At 39.5% G+C, this 18,861-nt stretch overlaps 5 protein-coding genes across 10 annotated transcripts; 3 read left to right on the forward strand and 2 right to left on the reverse strand.

Annotated features, from left to right (window-relative positions):
* Positions 1 to 23: 23 nt before the first annotated feature.
* LOC108098871 (RNA-binding protein 1) lies at positions 24 to 2,163 on the reverse strand. Of its 2 annotated transcripts, none has more exons than XM_017202057.2 (3): positions 2,035 to 2,162; positions 1,600 to 1,958; positions 24 to 311 (listed from the first exon to the last, which is right to left on the reverse strand). In XM_017202057.2, exons 2-3 carry the CDS (start codon positions 1,917 to 1,919, stop codon positions 221 to 223), a joined length of 411 nt encoding a protein of 136 aa, XP_017057546.1. In that variant the 5' UTR covers positions 1,920 to 1,958; positions 2,035 to 2,162; the 3' UTR covers positions 24 to 220. The 2 variants fall into 2 exon arrangements, with proteins under 2 accessions (XP_017057546.1, XP_017057547.1); XM_017202058.2 differs by lacking the exon at positions 24 to 311 and adding an exon at positions 333 to 1,116 and having other exon boundaries at positions 2,035 to 2,163.
* A 211-nt stretch (positions 2,164 to 2,374) lies between these two features.
* On the forward strand, positions 2,375 to 3,907 carry LOC108098769 (39S ribosomal protein L37, mitochondrial). Its single transcript, XM_017201901.2, has 4 exons — positions 2,375 to 2,628; positions 2,692 to 3,039; positions 3,098 to 3,378; positions 3,432 to 3,907. The coding sequence occupies exons 1-4, from the start codon at positions 2,453 to 2,455 to the stop codon at positions 3,854 to 3,856; spliced, it is 1,230 nt and encodes a 409-aa protein (XP_017057390.1). The 5' UTR covers positions 2,375 to 2,452; the 3' UTR covers positions 3,857 to 3,907.
* Positions 3,908 to 4,376: 469 nt separating this feature from the next.
* LOC108098804 lies at positions 4,377 to 5,675 on the forward strand. Its single transcript, XM_017201945.1, has 4 exons — positions 4,377 to 4,510; positions 4,578 to 4,733; positions 4,787 to 4,953; positions 5,008 to 5,675. The coding sequence occupies exons 1-4, from the start codon at positions 4,377 to 4,379 to the stop codon at positions 5,673 to 5,675; spliced, it is 1,125 nt and encodes a 374-aa protein (XP_017057434.1).
* A 53-nt stretch (positions 5,676 to 5,728) lies between these two features.
* LOC108098805 lies at positions 5,729 to 6,956 on the reverse strand. The gene is made up of 5 exons (XM_017201946.2): positions 6,772 to 6,956; positions 6,584 to 6,719; positions 6,371 to 6,524; positions 6,130 to 6,316; positions 5,729 to 6,048 (listed from the first exon to the last, which is right to left on the reverse strand). The coding sequence occupies exons 1-5, from the start codon at positions 6,864 to 6,866 to the stop codon at positions 5,835 to 5,837; spliced, it is 786 nt and encodes a 261-aa protein (XP_017057435.1). The 5' UTR covers positions 6,867 to 6,956; the 3' UTR covers positions 5,729 to 5,834.
* Positions 6,957 to 9,495: 2,539 nt separating this feature from the next.
* Positions 9,496 to 18,813, forward strand: LOC108098864 (protein anoxia up-regulated). 5 transcript variants are annotated; one of them, XM_017202042.2, is made up of 7 exons: positions 9,496 to 9,691; positions 13,658 to 13,684; positions 14,338 to 14,832; positions 14,980 to 15,092; positions 15,439 to 15,569; positions 17,571 to 17,772; positions 17,837 to 18,813. In XM_017202042.2, the coding sequence occupies exons 1-7, from the start codon at positions 9,617 to 9,619 to the stop codon at positions 18,651 to 18,653; spliced, it is 1,860 nt and encodes a 619-aa protein (XP_017057531.1). In that variant the 5' UTR covers positions 9,496 to 9,616; the 3' UTR covers positions 18,654 to 18,813. The 5 variants fall into 5 exon arrangements, with proteins under 5 accessions (XP_017057531.1, XP_017057533.1, XP_017057536.1 ...); XM_017202044.2 differs by lacking the exons at positions 17,571 to 17,772; positions 17,837 to 18,813 and adding exons at positions 15,697 to 15,864; positions 16,454 to 16,988; XM_017202043.2 differs by lacking the exons at positions 9,496 to 9,691; positions 13,658 to 13,684; positions 14,338 to 14,832; positions 14,980 to 15,092; positions 15,439 to 15,569 and adding an exon at positions 15,890 to 17,429.
* The last annotated feature ends 48 nt before the right edge of the window (positions 18,814 to 18,861 follow it).

Here is an 18,861-nt window from a genome sequence, read left to right on the forward strand (position 1 = left end):
CATGAAATATTAAACCCCTCAGATCTCGCTGATTGTGCTTCTTTATTTCTTATTTAAAAAAAAAGGAATTTTAAGAATGCATCGAAAGATTTATATTGTCATCTAAATTGAATTTACTTACATCGCAATCAACAAAGGAATTCCTATTAAAAAGTCGGCCTGGGCTAGGTTATACTGTTTGATTGCGACACTGCTTAAATGATATCCTTTCTGAAATATTTTAATGGCGATCGCGAGAGTCCGAGCGACTTCGACGATCGCGCGAGAAGCTGCGACTGCGGGGCGAACGGGAGCGTCGTGGCGAACGAGACCTGAAATAAACGCGTTGGCAAAGAAAAGATAAGATTATTAACGATTTAACATAGATAAAACTCAATAATCGACTTAGAATAATAGTAAAAAGTGATTGTGCATAAGCGACTTACAAAGTGCTGGAAAATAAGTGTGACACTAAAAACAAAATGTTGTCCAAGCTTATTTGCAATATAAACAAATTATAAAAATGCACAAATGAGGCTCTGCTAACAGTTTAACCCATTAATTGATAAATTATATTTTTTTAAGCATGAGCTCAACTAATTTGATTCAAAAGACATTAAAAATCTATACGATGCCTTTAATAAGCCCCGTAAATTTTTTCCAAGTTTCAAATCCCTCTACGATATGGAAATACATATTTGCAACGACTGACTGGACGGAGAATTCTAAGATACTTTTTTTAACTGCGTTTAAACCGATTTCGCTCTCGTTTCTCTACTTTGTAGTAAAAAAATAGAGAAAGCTGGACCAGCCAATTAAAATTTTATAATAAACCGCCAGGGCCTGCACTGGCTTTAGCAACTAAATGAATGAATATAATTCTAAGCTATTATCTGTGGGATACGCAGGATAACTTCAATAGTAGAACTCTTTGGCGACTGCAATGCTTCTTCTAGGATGAATTCATTTGGGTTGCTAATATAAACTTCTGTGAGGCTGTGACGCTGAACATGGATAATTTGGAGTTGCAAGTTGAAGGTTGCTGGCTGTGGCTGTGAAGATGGTTGCTGTTGTAGATTGTTGATGTTGTAGAAGGAAGAAGTAGCAGTGGAAGTAGTTCTAGCCGAAGGAGTTATCCTGAAAAAGTGTCGATAACGCGCATTTAACAAACACTAAAGGCTTTGATCGTAGATAATATATGTATACAGTTTGTAGGTTTGTTCTCAGTAGCATGCTATCGATTTCAATCACAAAAATTTGAAATTTGGGGCCAAAGGTTAGTATGTTGTTGATTAAAGCAGCCTGCGCAAAGATCTCCATTCAATGAAGGTATTTTCGTAGGCTGCTATATCACGTGCATTAAAATGGCGGGAAAAGATATGTATGTATGTACATAAACATTTGATTGATCAATTAATGATATGCAAAAATGACAATTTAATTTCGATAACAAATTGTATACGTTTCGTGAAGGATTCGGTTAATTTTAGGCGGTTAAAAAAAAGCCTGCCATAGTTAACTTGATTTACTCTATATGTAGAGTCATTAGATCCATGAATGCCAACCGGAAGGCATATAAAGTACGAATGCGACGTGGATATAAATTTGTTGTGGAATTACCTGTAGCGCCCGGATCCAGCACGCCCACTGCTGCTACCACCTTCACCGCGTCGACGATCGCGGGAGCGACCAGACGACATCTCTACGCGTATCCTTGTGCCGCAGCAGCGTGTTCCGTCCAGAGCACGCGTCGCGTCCTCTGCGTCACGCCGGTCCTCGAACTCCACAAAGGCAAAACCGGGCGGGTTGCGTGCTACCCACACATTCCGCAGGGGACCGTATTTTGAAAAGGCACCCTCGATTTCGTACTTGGATGCGGAGGAGCCCAGGTTGCCCACATACACTTTGCACGCCAGGTCCCACTCCCTGTATCGCGGCATTTTTTTGGGTGTCGTAAGTTTTGCGGAAAAAGTATGCGGCTAAAACACACATGTAGTGATAAGAATCATATGCCCTGCAAGCTGGGGTCTTTCCGAAATCCAGTTTAGCACTTACCAACTAGAATTTAACAAGATTTTTCTAATATTTTAAAGAAAACCTTCCGGTTTGTTCTTTATTTATTACAATTGTTTAAAGTGTGACCGTAGGTCAAAAATAGTGGTGGGAGCTGCAATCAAAAAATATTAGTGGTCCTTGTGCTCACGAGATTTGTCAAAGAGATAATGATAGAAAATAATTGAAACAGAAGGCAAAAATTTTAATTCTTAGTGTATAACTATAATAAAACAAAATAACAAAAATGACTAAAAAATTAAATGAGTTATTTGGGGAATGATTGAATAAACAATTAATTGCGATATATTTGCAAAAGAAACTTTAACTGCTCCAAGTGTGCCATCTCTAATAGACATTTCATAACCAGAGCGCCGGGCCCGAATTTCTTCAACGAAAACATTGCTAAATCCTAACTGAAATGAGGCTAACGAATAAATTATGTGCGCAGCACATTGGGTGGCACTTTAAGAAGCACTGGCTGGTCCAGGGAAAGCGTGTTCCCAAAGAAACTGGAGCGGCTGCCGAGCTCCTAAAACTGGGCGTTCAGGTGAAGAATCCAGAGGATCTGGTTAACGCTAAAATTGAAAGAAAACTGTAAGTTTTAATAACCAAATACACTTTAATTTTAACAAATAACATCCCTTTGTTAACCTACAGGGTAGACATAGTTGGCACCCGTGAAAAAACGATTCCTGAGGACAGTAGGCACCCCGACTGGCACTCCACCGTTTGTCACTCCTATTCTGATAAAAGCGTGCTAATTGGCGGATTGCCACAGGCCCAGGTGTTGACCAACAGCATCGAGATCCAGACTTTTCCCAAGCAGATCGAGGATGCTATTGCCAGCCAGCAGTTGCCCAATTCCGTAGACAAAAGTATTCGGCATGCTATTTTGGCTTCCCACGTGCTCGACGCGGAGCAAGTGAAACTACCCAAGGTTTCGGTGCCTGACCGCCCAGCATTTAATCTGCCCCGTTCCTATGGAATTTCCCACGAGAGGGTTAAGTATGTCCATATCTACATAAATAATTTATACCCTAAATAATCGTTGAATCACTTTCAGTCGTCTGCTGGTGAATAAACTACTTCAAGAAACCGAAAAGTTAGCGGGACGTCCAGTCTCCATACGAAGAAAAATTATAGACAACGCAACTTTTAAAAGCTCCTTGAGCAAAGACGGTGAACTTTTTGGTTTTTCTATCAATGCTGAAAAGGTAGTTTTCGCTAATCGTGCCATTGAAGCTGTTAAGGGAAAATTTGAAGTTGAATTGCCCGATCTATACCCCATGAAGTCTACAATATCTATCCCAAAACGACATATTTATCAAACCGACAATTTCTATCGTGAGTTTTGAAACATTTATACCCCTGCCAATCTAACATTATTACTTATTCAGCCTTGCGTACGGACATCAGTTGTTCCAATCCTCACACTATTTTTACGGTTTTCAACAAACATCAGGTTAGAAACGCTCATGGATCCGAGGTCTCACTTTCTCAGCTGCAGGCAAGGACATTGGTCAAAGCTTTTGTTGTGGCAACGGCAAGAGCCAAACAATTGCACGGAGATTCGTTGAACGGTGCTCTGCCTAAACCAATCGTGGTGCAGAGTGTCCAGACTGACGGTCGAACCTTCCACTTTGGAGTGCTGCAATTGAACACCCTTGATCTTGGTGCCAATAGCACAACCAAAAACTATTGGTTCCACAGGCCGAACTACGATATATTTTCCGAGTGCAGTTACGAAGCGGGAAGAACGCATTTGGAAAATTACAACGGCGATGTCTTCCGTATATTCAATGCGTTTTATAACAACTCTTAAAATATAAATGCAATAAAAAAATAAACTTTGTTTTTCGTTATGTCTGTATAAGTTAAAGAAATTTCTTGTTCTCGGGCTTAGATATTTAATTTTCAGTAAACAATTTAACTAATGATGCAGTTCGTGGGGAATTATACTACAAACTTTTAGAGGTATGCCACTTCAAAATCAGAAATCAATCAAAAAAGTTATGGGCTTAGAAGTGATAGGTTTTTGCCTATTTCTGCAAGCCCATTTTCCGGAAACCAACTGCATTGCTCAGAAATTGCGATAAAGACATATAGCTAGAAAGGCATATCTACAAAGGTGTAAATGTAAGAATTATTTTCGCCTTGTTACTCCCCTTTAACCTTAGGTCGATATCCCAGCCCCCAAGCCCAATTATTTCTGTTGGCTCCATAGCAACGTGGATGCACTCAATTGTTTATGCATCGATGTATTGACTGCTAATAGAGACGTTGTGCAAAAGTTTTTCCACCCACACACATTTAAAGTTTAAAAAGGCAAAAAAATCGCTACCATGAATAGGCAAAAGCAGAGTACCAGCTCCAACAACAGTGGCACATCCTCGGAAACCAGCGAAACGCAAAGTGTGGATGACCAGCAAAGCACTGCGCAATCGAACGTTCGTGCGAGCAGTGCATCTTTTAGTAGGTGGGTGCAGTCTGAATAATTAAAGATACTCCACTTAATATATTTATTAAATGTAATATATTTTTAGAGCCAAAAACAGTTGGAGACGCATGAAGGAGCTGGCTGCGGAAAAGGAGAAAGAAAATGAGGCCAAGCGACCGCCTTGGCGGGCAGTTAGTGTTTCTACGCTTACGAAACCTGACAAAAGTGCCTTGCTTCGCGCCAAATTACTGGATGCTTCGAGGTAACTAAAATACAATTTAAGAAGTTTAAGAATCATGAGATATTTTTAAACAGACGGCTCAGAGCTGGCAAGGCAAATGTGGCTTTGCAGACCGACTTTGTGCCCACAAAGCTCATGAAGGAGGCCAGTTTTGGAGTGCAAAAAGATTTGATTCTTCACAAGGACATAGGCATCCTCACCGATGGGCAGTACTCAAAAAAGAAGGATGGCTATGAGAAGTGTTAGCTTAGCAATTATATCTTTATTACAACCATTACAAATCAGATATTTTCAGATGTACTCACCTATTCCATGTCACAAATGACCGATAGTGTAGCCACAGTTTCGCGCCAAACACAAACACTTTTGCCACGGGCTTATAATAATGATCTGGTCAACTCGTATCTATCCAAATCTAATGAAGATGACAGTGATATTATCTCCGATGTGGAAAAGAGACTTGGCGATCAGATTGCGAAGATAAGAAAGCTTAACTTTAACGAATCAAATCAGCTAAGATATAATTCTAATTTGGCTCCTACTTTGGCATCCTGGCATTTTGATGACGATGCGGTGGAAATGGAATCGGATCGACACTTTATACCCTATACCATCGAATCCTTTAAGCCATGGCGCAGCTTTGTTCCATTTCCCTTTCGGTTGAGGGGTAACACCCTGATTGGCACCCAAAAAATAGATTGGTACGCTTTGTTGGAGTCAATTGATAACCTGATCAAGGAGTCCAATAATTTGGTGGACAAGCTGGAGCAGATTATGCTGGAGAAGCAAGCGCATCGCAAGTCGGTGATAGGAAGTCTGGGCAAGATTCCCAAGTTTGAGCCAGGAAACTTCATAGCTCCTTCGGAGCAATGGCTGCCACTCATCGAACAGCAGGAAGAACAATTGAAAATTATTATGAGTGGAAGTGGCGCCAAGGAAGAATCTTCCGAGAAGAAGTGTTAACAAAAATTATGATTGACTCTGTATTGCTTTATAAAAGCTTGTTAAAAACTCAGAAAACAAAGTTAAGTAAAAATAGCACAAGTTTATTTAATTGTTGAAAATATAGTGTTTTATGTATATTGCAAACAATTTAATTGAACTTTAAAAGAATAACATCCACTAAACCTTCTTTTCCCGTGAAACTCCAGAAGACTTTCCTTTTCCCACAGATTTTTTCTTTGGCATAAGCTTCATTAGAATTTCTGTAGCCGATTTACTATCTAGCGGGCAATTGGAATACACCTCTTCACAAGGTCTATCGTTGAATCTTTTTCCATGCTCCAAAGCCTCTTTTATCGCCGTTCCGTCAAGAAGGTAATCCACCAAAGAGTTTCTGAAAAATAGTAATAAATATTAAAATTTAATTAGGTAGGTAAAATATACTTTATAACCATTTTTGTGGACTATAACTTACTCGGATAGCATGTGAATAAACTCGTCCATCTGATCGGAGGATCCAATCTTCATGTTATATTCCGTAGAGCGAACATAACCACAAACTGCACGCTGCATACAACTCGTGGAGTCAATGTTATTTTGACCCAGAACATCGTCGATTTTGTTAATCATTGTACTCAGTGGGGTAAGGTCACTATCCTCGCCTGTAAGAAATCAAAAATCAAATAAACCTTCATTTGTTTAAGTATCTAACACACTTCGTCCGTATCCTCCATATCCTCCATGGAAAGCTGATAATATTTTAGGAATCAGAATAATGGCTCCAATGCCTACGAGAGTTCCCAAAACTACGCCACCCAGATCGAGTTTAATGGGGTTGTAGGCGGAAAGTCCTGTACCGCCAGGATATCCCTAAGAGAGGTAAAAATATGGTAACATCTTATAAATAGGTATTGTGAGTATAAACACACATTTAGAGATCCATATCCGGTGGTGTATCCCAATCGTTCCAACCTGTCTTTTGTGGAAGCTGCCTGCGGCTCGCTGGGTTGCGTTTTATTTTCGTTATAGTACGATCTATCTCGCTGTACTTTATCCGCATAGAACCTAAAGTAATGCCGAAATAAGTATCAACTTTGGTTAACTGAAAACCACTTACTTATGGCTGTCTTCATATTTTGGGATTCCGTTTGCATAGCTTAGCAACACCATTACTCCCAACAACTGCAATATGACAACGCAATTTCTGTTCATTTTGCTGTTTTTAATAATTAGTATCCTTTGCGGTTTTGTAAATTGGTAATCCTTTTAAGACTTTTGGTCGCGGCTCCGGTGTGTCGTTCGTTTGACTCCAAACTATTATTTCAAGTGCTACCAACTCCACTATTTATAGGAGTTATCCAAAAATACGAGCAATTTGTTCAAATTACAAAATGTCAAGCAATGTGCAGATTTGAATGCCGTTTATGCGAGTATTTGGTAAAAGTGAGGAAAGAAAATCATTCTGGCAAAACGAATGAACAGGTGTTGGTAACCATACAGGCACTTATGTCCACACACACGCACAGTAAGCCCTCGCACAGTAAGACCATCATTGTACTTATGTCGCTGTAATGCGCAATTTTCATTGCATACTCAATTATTTAACGAAATTATCGCAGCCACGTAAACGGCGAAGACGCCAAAAAACAACCACGCTCGCTGGGCGGATAAATTGAGCAGCCGTGCATCTGAGGCAAAAAAACAACAGTCGCCTATATCTATGTACTCCAATGGATCGAAATCGCGACTTGGGTTCGGAGACACATGGAAGTGTTTGCACCTGCGCGACTTGCATCATTATGCGGGGCAGCCGACCAAGAGATTTCTGGTATTAAGTCACTGACTTCGGGTTGCTCGCTTCAAACAGCCTTAAATATATGGGCCTTTACATTAATATTACTAAATGATTTCAACTAACCTAACGAAACTGGTAAACATAAATTTTATAATTTAGATAATCTTAAAATTGTCCTTCAAATTTTAGCAATCCATAATTTAAATTTTAAAAGTAAATTGCAGAAATGTAAAATGCATATTGCCATAGACATATTTGTAAGACCTATATAGATCTGAAGATTAGAGATCGGGGTGAACAGACGCTAACCTCGGAATTTCATACCCAATTAAAATAAACAAACAAAAAGTGTCAGAGATTTTTCAAGTTGGCATATGAATTTTGTGACAAAATGTGATGATCTACATCTCTACTTATAGATATTAAACGGTCTGTAAAACTTAATAAATGCGGTTGCATCGATATAAGTGTTGGCTTTAGCTATTTTTAAAATTTTGTATTTTTGTTCTAAGCATTATTCAACTTTAAGTAAATTTCAAGTGTATGCACTTTTGATTTCTTTCAAGGCCTAATAATACACATACTTTTTGAACTTGACCTTAATGTTCTTTGCTGCATGCGTTTTGGCTTGTCTTCTTTTTAGATTTATTAGCTCTGATGTTCTTTATTTTTTGACTGTTTTGTCATTACTTATTTACTTAATATTTGCGTCTTGTGTTTATTATTCTGTTTTGGATCCTTAAATAATAAACAAGTTTCCATTTCGTATGGAAAATTATTGAATTGGTTTTATTAAATGATAATTTATTGAGTCCTGCAACCAAATTATTTGCTGTTTATTTTTCAATGTCCATTTCCACTTAATAAATATGAAAGTCCAAGTCAGTGCTCAATGACATATTTGTTCTGCGATTAGTGAGATTTTGGCAGCCTTGAAATTACGAGTCATTCATTGCCTCTCGTTAAGGTTAATGTCATAAAGAATTTGCTTTTTTGAATTTCTGCCATGGTTTTGTTTATATACAACTAGACACCTACACACCCGATTTTATATGTGGGTATGCGATGATGTGCAGTTTATTTATATGTTCTCGAATACATGTTTCCGATCTTATTGTAAGATTGTATGAGTAATCTGGCCTCAAATTGTTGGAAAACAAAATTTATTTTTATCTTATTTTCACGTTTTTATTTTTTTAAAATAATTTATTTCCAGATGGATCTGCGAAAAGCTCTGGGTCCGGTCTACAGGTGATACCCACCGAGCATTAAAATCTCTCTCAGGAATTTAATTTCATGCCTTATTTGCTGTATATACATAATGACAACTTAAAATTCAACGTGCTAACTATATGTTTTTTGTTTGTTTGTTAATCAATCTTTTTCACTCAAATGTATCATCATAAGCTGTTCGATGACGTTTTGAATGATTTGAAAATTCTTTCAATGTGCTAATTCAAAGATTCTCAAGATAATGCCGACAATGGGTAAAAATTTTATTTTTAGCATTCCCAATGTTTACATGAAATCATTTGCATTCCGCCAAAAAGATCGTTTCAATAATTGCTCATTAAATTCAAAAATCATGTATCGAATTCAAAAATAGATAAATCTCAATATATTCGTGTACTCAACAATCCATATATAATTTGTGCAAAAAAGGGCCACTTTACACATCCGTTAAGAACCGTCATATTAAAAACATTCTAATAATTAGTGTTAGAACTAAAAATAAAATGGTTCTGGAAAACAATCGTGACGTTTGTTTTGGGTTAGGGCTAGTATATCCTGTGAGCAAAAGTCGATGTACATTTGTATATAGGCCTTTTCCCAATACAACTATATGAAAAGTGCTGGCTTTATGTAAACAGAATTTGCTCGCTCTTTGCGAGGAGAGATGTCAATGTTTCTTAATTCCAAAAATAAGTTTATTTGGGAGATGAATAGAAAAAGAGGTATAGACCGAGCGTGAGAGAGAGAGAAAGCAGGAGCGAAGGCTGTGAAAATTTTGAAAATCAAAAAATTATAAGCAAGTGCTCCGTGCGATTCTCAGGCAGATCAACTCGAACGGGCGTCAAGTGAACAACACGCAACGACGATATATCCGAACCAAATCCAACGAACAATTCAATTTTAAATCCCCCAAAAAGCAACTAAAAATCGCAAAATGGTTTACGAAAGTGGATTTACTACTCGCAGAACGTACTCCTCGAGGCCGGTGACTACTTCTTATGCCGTCACGGTAAGCCCTTCGCCATAAAATCTATTTACTTGACATACGGTAGTGTGGTTTTCCTTGATTTAAATCTGTGAAATCTATCTGTGCGTACAGTTTCAAAATTCAAAATTCAATGCGATAAGTAACTTGTGAATAGACTTGTGTGTCTCTACAAAACGCTACGGATAAATTTGACAAATTTGAAGGCAGTTAGCTAATCGAATCTGTAGTCACAAGATTTCAGTTGTAAGCGCTTGTGTCCCACTTGCTGTACTCAATGGTTTTATTTTGACAAGCGAACAGATTGATTAAGAAATTGAAACACGTTTGAATGTAAAGTGTCTACCAATTATGAATATCGTATCGAACTTACAGTATGTAACTAGTTGGTTTTCTATCACCGAATGTCCTTGTGCTCTAAGATGTCTTATGATCACCTAGGTGTTCTGATAATGTATATATGCGAAATAGTTTTTCAGGTTCAGTGTAAACATTTGTGTAGTTGTTCATACATAATCCTTTCTCTAACAATTTAATAACTTTCATAATGGTTCTACATACGCCTGTATGTACTTGTATGATACTATATGTGATATATGTACAGTCTAACCATAATAAAAACCAGACCGAAAATTCAAAATATGTGACAAAATTATATGACAAAATTATGCGAGTGTGAAGAGATTGCAATTTTCGTGAGGTCGTGGGAAATGAATTTTTCAGAAAATTTATCGCTGCGCTATGATCTTCATATCTCTTTCGGATATACGTGTTTACTCATCTCCCAAATATAAAACGCGAATACATTTTAAGAATTCAGCGGAGGCCGAACGTTTTCTTCTCTATCTATTTTATTATTATTTACAAAAAGTTGAGGTCCGTCTGGTGCCCAAAAATGTTTAGCATATAGCCGAGTGGAATTCCAAACACATGCGAATTCCCGATGAAACTCATACGGAGGCTACTCTCTCGATAATTTGTTTTTGTACGGGCCGTGGTTTTGCTTTTTGTATGTGTAATACTATATGCGCGCGCATTTCGCTCTTCGCTAGTCCTAAAAATATCTTTCCGATTTCCATAATATATTCAAATAAACCGAAGCCATGGGAAGAACCAACAATAAACTAACGGCAAAATTTTCGAAAATTAGAAGATAAATGCTGAAAGAAAAACAAAAATCATTTTTCAGACAGTTTGATGTGTTGATAATCCAAGCAAGGATATATATGTACCTCAAATCCGCAAGAGATCCATCTTGTCTGGACACTTTTTGTTTTACTTGTATATAAACATTGCCATTTATTTATAATTTATGATCATAATAATTTGATAAATGAAAAAAAAGACAATAAGCTGTGATGTCATTAATGTGTATCTTTCAAATAGAGATTAAGCAGAAGTGTTGCTTGATGAAGGGATAGGATTTTGAATAATTGGCTTAACTGAATGTTAACTTGGCTAAATTGCTGTAAATATATATACGTGTTTGCTGTTTGTGTTCCATTTTAATGCTCCCGTTGCACATTACTTACAACCACACTACGTCGTATCAATATGCATATGTACATATGTGTATTTGGACTAGGGTGGACCTTTAGAAATCAAATTCAAAATTACAAAACTGGAATTTAAGATAAGAAAGTTACCCAAAAAGTAGGCAATCCTTTTGCAAGCGAGCAGGGTCAACGTTGCGTATGAGTAATGTATAATGTATATCAAAAAGGTCCACTTTAGTACACAGATACATGTGTACATATGCAGCTTGTGTCATATTGTAAGGATGTTCGAAGTTCGGATATAGCTTGACCCACCCAGCACACCGATCTCAACCACTGCCCCCCAAAAACGAAGCTGTATATAAATGCCCTGCCGCCGCAACCACCCAACATAAGATTGTATATATATTTGATTGACCCACCGCCCAATCAAGTCCAGCTGCACCAAATAACCAATGAGCCAAAGCGTTTAAGCCCCAGCAGATCCAAACATTTAAAAAAACACATACTTGTGGACTTTTGGGCTTTGCAGAGAACGAAGAGAACACCAATTGACTGGGAGAAAGTTCCGTTCGTGCCGCGGCCGTCGCTCATTTCGGATCCGGTGACCGCCTTTGGCGTTCGGCGGCCCGATCTCGAGCGGCGCCAGCGGTCGATCCTCGATCCGATCAATCGGGCGGCCATCAAGCCGGACTACAAGCTAATCTACGAGCCGATCGAGCCGTACGTCTCGACGCGCGACAAGAACAGGACGCGGATTTTGGGCATGGTGCGCCAGCACATCGACACCGTGGAGGCGGGCGGCAATACCGCCGCTCGCACCTTCCGCGACAGTCTGGACACCCAGCTGCCACGCCTACATCGCGCCGCCTCCGAGTCGCTGCCCGTCCGCCGGGAGACCTACCGCAACGAGCGGTCCGGCGCGATGGTCACCAAGTACTCCTACTAGAGGGAATCTGCCCCCTAACCGATAACCCGAACCCCTTCGAAAGCTAGTCGAACGAACGTAGTCTCACCTAAGTACACATAACTAATAAAAACTGAAAAAAACCGAAAAAGCATAAAAAATATTGATAGACCTACACATCTAGTGTTTAGCCATAGTCCATTAAATCGTGTGCTAACCAACTAAACATTTGTACAAGTTTTTATTATACACAGAGAAAGGGAACCTATAATAAATCCATTACTACTTAGTTTTCAATCCAATCAGAATGAATGCATTTTAAAATTTGTAATAGTGTTTAAACATTCTATAACCTTTTCATCCTATAGTAAATAGTACATTTGGGAGATCCGTTTTCAATCTGATATAATGTGGTATAGGATGTTCCTTTTTCTCTGTGTACCCATGTATCTAACTTTTCATCCGTAGAATCATAGCATTGTGTGTGTCCAGATGGTTGCATTAACTCTAAAGTCAAACAGTTCGAACATGTTTCAATTTCCCCGTTTTGATTCGCATTGCGTTACTTGGACATTTGCATATAGAAGTTCGTGGAGCAGCAAGTCGGCTTTATCTTTAGAAGATGCTTGTGTTGCCAATGCCAAACCGAAACCAACACCAAAAACCGATACCAAAAACCAAAAAACCAAAACCCAAAAAAAAACCCTTTCTATATCACTATCAAATCGGAATTTATAGACTCCACGCTTAGACCTGTGCACGGATAGACCCGGCTCGCACCGCAGCCGCGCCTCCTCGGACTACTCGTACACCTCGAAGTCGTCCGTGGAAAAGAGCAGCTACGACTCGAGCAACCCGCACTCGTACCGCCCGGAGCGGTCCACATACACCTCGACCGTGGAGAAGACCTCGCGCAGCGGTCCCGGCGGCTCGTACAACTACAGCACAGAGCGGACCAGCACCACTGGCGCCGGACCCGGGGGCTACAGCTACTCCTCCACCACCAGTGGCAACCTGCCCGGCGGCACCAAGTACCGCCACTTCTCCTACCACGTCTAGGCTGCTCCAGGTGCTGGATCGGGAGCGTTTGCCCACGGCTTTCAATGTTATGGTGCCCACTAATACGTCATTCTGTTTCGAATATACATATACTATATATATTTAATACCTATATACATAATGTTTATTTGAAATAATCCACTTAACCCGCTAACCTTGAGTGCCTATATGTATTCGATGCTACCGATGATGTAATTGTTTTGACTTGGACTAATCACCACTAATGACCAAATAGTTTCGCACATAGACTAGATTAACTCAAACTGAAATTTCTCTGTGTATTTGCAACCTTCAAGCAGTCATGTTAAAACATATTTGTGATACAATAAAATGAACACGGTCTTATCTCAAATAAACCTAGTGTTATTTTTTTTGTGAACTGAGCATACATAGAAGGTAGATACGATATTCATACTGAAGACACAAAGTAGGAAGGATTCTTAAACGAAACCATCACCGTTTTGTCAAGAAATATGCGAATGTTTTCCGAAATAAAACAACCTTTGCCGTATTTTGTATTACTTTCAGTACCCCTCGGTCGAGAAAGTAACTCGTGTAAGTATTTGGCTTTCATCCTACTCGCATACATCGCTTGTCATCCATCTTTCTATGGTTTTACTATTCTTTTCTATTGACTATTATCACACTGTTCAATCACATCCATCACATCATCGTCACTGGAAAAGCCGACTCGGTTAGTAGTAAGCCCTCACAACATATTCTTATTTAGTTTCTAGATCAAGAAGAGCCCAAAACATAAATATTTTATTTTGTGTAAATTATTTTAGCAATCTTCAAAAGGGTTAATATTTTTTAATAGAATTCTTTAGTTTTATTGGGATTTATCATTTATCATTAGTTTTATTAATCAGGAATCATTTAAAGACAAGAACACTAAAGGGATAGTTCAAAACAGTTTGTATAGAATAAAAAGTATCTTAAAAGAATGACTATAAATGGGGAGAAAAGAACAAGATTAAGTATAAGTTTAAACTTTCTTTGTCAGGAATCTTAAAAACTATATCATTATTACTATCACAAGAAAAAACTCCCCGACTGGAGAGTTCGCACTCGAGTTGTTTCCGTTTCCGTTACGTTCTTTTTCCTTTTTTCTGCTTTTTCATTCCGCTAATGATCAGTTCACATTCACCGTGCTTTGTCCATTCGATGTTATTGTTAATCTTGAAAAACGTTACCCCACCTCATAGGTGTACAAGTCGAGCTACCCCATCTACTCGAGTTACACGGTTCCCCGACGCGTTTATGGAGCAACCCGAGTGGTGACCTCGCCCATCCGTGTGGTGACCTCGCCCGCCCGCGTGGTCTCCCGCGTCATACACTCGCCATCGCCAGTTCGCGTCGTTCGCACGACGACCCGAGTGATTTCATCGCCGGAGCGCACCACATACTCGTACACGTCGCCATCGACCTACTACAGCCCCTCGACCTACTTGCCATCGACCTACACTTCGACCTACATCCCGACATCGTACACCACGTACACGCCGTCCTACGTCTACAACCCGACCACCATCACCCGGGTCTACGCCCCCCGCAGCTCCCTCTCGCCGCTGCGGATCACCTCCTCTCCGTTGAGGATCGTGACCAGCCCGGTTCGCTCCGTGCCCTCCTACCTGAAGAGGCTGCCGCCAGGATACGGCGCCCGGGCCCTGACCAATTACCTCAATACCGAACCCTTTACCGTAAGTTGCCCGTTCGTTAGCTTACGTTAGTTTGCTTACGTAGTTTACCTACGCAACCTGCGTAGTGGCGAGGAACTGGTAGTGTTTCGTGCCTTGTTGTTCTTCACTTGATGCTCGGGCGCATTTAATCTTGAGTGTACTTTGCAGACCTTCTCCGAGGAAACAAGCCGGATTCGCAACCGCGCGCAATCTCTGATTCGTGACTTGCATACCCCCGTGGTGCGCCGTGCACGCAGCTGCACTCCCTTCCCAGTCACTGGGTGAGTAACTAAGATATGCTCAAAGTCATTCTACAAAGAAATCAAATATAGCTATAAATAATACCCCTTGAATGGTTTATAAAATAAAGCTATATGTATGCTTAAGCTTTAAATACAAGCCCTTGGCCTAAAAAACTTATTTATATTTGTACCACGGTGCGTATGTGAAATTTTTGCATTCACATAACGCATATGACATGTACGTCTGCACAAAAAATTGGTGCCATAAAGTGACAATTATATAAACTTGAAAAGCTAAAAATAGTAAATGGGCAAAGGTATTTTTCATATGTATAGAGCCAGTATTAAACTTAAATATTAATGGGTATAACAAATGTATTTCTAGTTACACTTATGAGCCGACTTCGCAACTAGCCTTAGATGCCTATGTGGCCCGTGTCACAAATCCAGTTCGTCATATTGCCAAGGAGGTTCACAATATTTCGCACTACCCCAAGCCAGCTGTAAAATATGTTGGTAAGTTGCATTTCGAGTTGGCATAACACCTCAGCACTATGTATTCCGTTCACAATTGTGGTTAGATATCTTATTGTCTAGTAAATGGTTATTAAATTCCATTTTTTAAATAATTAAATAACAAAAGGTAAAAGTCATCTTGCATCAGTAAGGATTTGCGGTGACAAGGCCTATAATGTTAGAAGTCCATTGTACGATTCGGACAAAGTTCGAACCGATATTAACCTCTTGTCCTGGTACCTTAGACACCCGACTTGGAAGAATGATAAGAAATCCAATGAATCTGTAAAGGAAGGTAAGTACTGTTCATGTTGTTACATTTCGCTTGAATATGACTCCTGTAAATATCACTCGATGTTGCTGCCAAACGATTACCATTCATTAAAATTTGCATATTTAAGGACAAGGATATGCTGTTTTTTTTTTTAAATTATCTTAAATCTTCTACCGAAATTCCCATTATTATGTGGAAAATTTTTCTATACCGATAAACAGATAAAAAACTGGACAAAACACTTCTCATTCAATCAGATCAAGCATAGTTTAATTTACATCTTACATTTCACGCCAGACAATTATTTCCGATGTGTTGGCCATAAGATAAAGCACCTATGGCTCTAAATACAAATATTATATTATTATATCTTATTTCTTGTTATATATTCGCTTGGCATTTCTACGTTTTCCACTTGTCCAAAAAGATTTGTTTCTCAAATTTGATTCTTCATTTCTTTGAATTGTTAGCTTTTAAGCCGGTGCTACAGAATCTAAATTAGTTTATTCATTTGTAACTAACTTACATATTTGGTTGCTGCATCCTGAATTGTTCAGTTCATTGTATTTCACTAACGTTATACGTTTTATGATTGATTGATTCTTTCCAGTTGAAGCTGTTGAAGTTGAGGCCTAAATGATAACATGCCTGATTTTTGTATGGACATACACTTCTCTTTCTTAAATAAACCAATCTAAAAGACTTTCTTTTGCGTGGTAGACAATTAGCCGATATCTACAAGATGAACAAATGATATCGACACACTCTGGCGCTTTCACTACTCAGACTAATTACTTACACAAGTCAGATCAGAACAGCTTTGAAGATCGAATAAAAAGAAAATCAAATAAATTCAGCGCATCACTTGTGATACTAACATTTTTCATGTGACTCACCAAAATGTAGATACTTATTCATTCTTTTTCAATTTGATGTAACTTAAGTAAAAGCTGACTATTAAATTATATATTTTCACGATCACTGATTACAACTTAATACTTACTTCATGTGCATAATGTTTGGCATTTAAGATATGAAGGTCAGCGCGAATTTTGTTAACCATTGCTATGTTCATGCATATGTAAACACATTTTAGGGATATTTACTTACAAATATGTATCAATATATTAATTTGTAAATACTGATCTAAACACAATTTTTTCTTATGGGTTCAGTGGGTGGTCAAATAAAGGCTAGGAAGTGTGTAATATTACAGAACTTATTCTGATAAAAACGTTTTTAATTTTTGATCATCGCAAGATAAACTATAACGTGATAAAAATATTTTTGTATATAATCGACGGATGGATTGATGCAGATAAATCACTTAAATTGGGAAGACACAGATATACACAATCCAACAATTCGATACCTCAGCTTACTTTATGTACTTTTTTGCATTTTGAGATGTATATATGTATGTATGCTTAACCCATTAACCACATTTTGGTTTAATTCTTCATACCCAGAACTTTTTTAAAAACTCCCATTAATGCCACACAATACTCTAAACCATTGGCGTCTACTGTATCTGCAATTTTACCTTGCCTCGTCTATAAGCAAACCAACACTCGTCGATCCGAATAGTAAGTAATAGCCGTACAACATAATGTAATTGATATTAGCTGAGTGAACAACAAAGTAAAGGATATTTGAAGTAGTGAGAAATAAATTAGAAAGTCATACGCGTTGTGGTTTAGTGTTTTCTGACAAGCTCTACATTTCAGATGCCGAGTTGGATCCTAACCGTCCATCTAGAAAATTCTCTGCCCCTAGGCCCCTGGAAGACCCACTCGATGTGGAGGCTAAGGAGAAGCAGCGCCTTCGCCAAGAGCGTCTTCTGACGGTCAACGAGGAAGCTCTCGACGAGGTCGATTTGGAGAAGAAGAAAGCCCAGAAAGCCGACGAGGCCAAGCGTCGTGAAGAGAGGTGTGTGTACCTCTGAAATGATATATAAATTTATGTTTTAACTAATATTTTTATGACCTGTCAGGGCTTTGAAGGAGGAGAGAGAACGCCTCACCGCTGAGGCCGAGAAACAGGCTGCTGCCAAGGCCAAGAAGGCTGCGGAAGAAGCTGCCAAGATTGCTGCTGAGGAGGCTATTCAGGCCGAGGCTGCTGCCCAAAAGGCTGCCGCCGAATCTGCCAAGAAGGCTGAAGAAGAGGCTCGTTTAGCTGAAGAGGCTGCCAAGAAGGCTGCCGAGGAAGCTGCCCAAAAGGCGGCCGAAGAGGCTCGTTTAGCCGAGGAAGCTGCCCAAAAGGCCGCCGAAGAGGCTCGTTTAGCCGAAGAAGCTGCCAAGAAGGCTGCTGAAGAAGCTGCCCAGAAGGCTGCTGAAGAAGCTGCCAAGAAAGCCGCTGAAGAAGCTGCCAAGAAAGCTGCCGAAGAGGCTCGTCTAGCCGAAGAAGCTGCCCAAAAAGCCGCCGAGGAGGCCGCTTTGAAGGCCGTAGAAGAGGCTCGTGCCACCGAAGAAGCTCGTCTGGAGGAGGAGCAGCGCGTCCGTGAGCAGGAGCTGGAGCGCCTGGCGGAGATCGAGAAGGAGAGCGAGGGTGAACTGGCTCGTCAGGCTGCCGAGCTTGCTGAGATCGCTCGCCAGGAATCGGAGCTTGCCGCCCAGGAACTGCAGGCCATCCAAAAGAACGAGAGCGAGGCCAACGAGCCCCTGGTCGAGGAACCCGTCACCCCCATCGAGGAGCAGGAACCCGCCATCGACCTGAGCTCCAACATTGAAGACTCTGCCCCAACTGGTGGCAACAGCTACGAGGAGGATGTCGATGACGAAGAGGAGGAGGAAGAGGAGGAGGAGGAGTAGATTCTACACAATCATCATGCTGTCAACCTTAATTAAACAAAAAAATAAATAAAAAATATTATAAAGTCATTATAAAGTGAAGACGGGGTAAAATATGCAATGTTAGAATTGGAAAGTGTAAAATAAATTCGAATAAGTTGATAACATTTTAAAAACTAAACCTGCTACTAAGAGATCACCATTATTTTGATGAATTTGTTTTAGAAGA

Source organism: Drosophila ficusphila, unplaced genomic scaffold (assembly GCF_018152265.1).
Source record: "Drosophila ficusphila isolate 14025-0441.05 unplaced genomic scaffold, ASM1815226v1 contig_791, whole genome shotgun sequence".
Taxonomy (NCBI): domain Eukaryota; kingdom Metazoa; phylum Arthropoda; class Insecta; order Diptera; family Drosophilidae; genus Drosophila; species Drosophila ficusphila.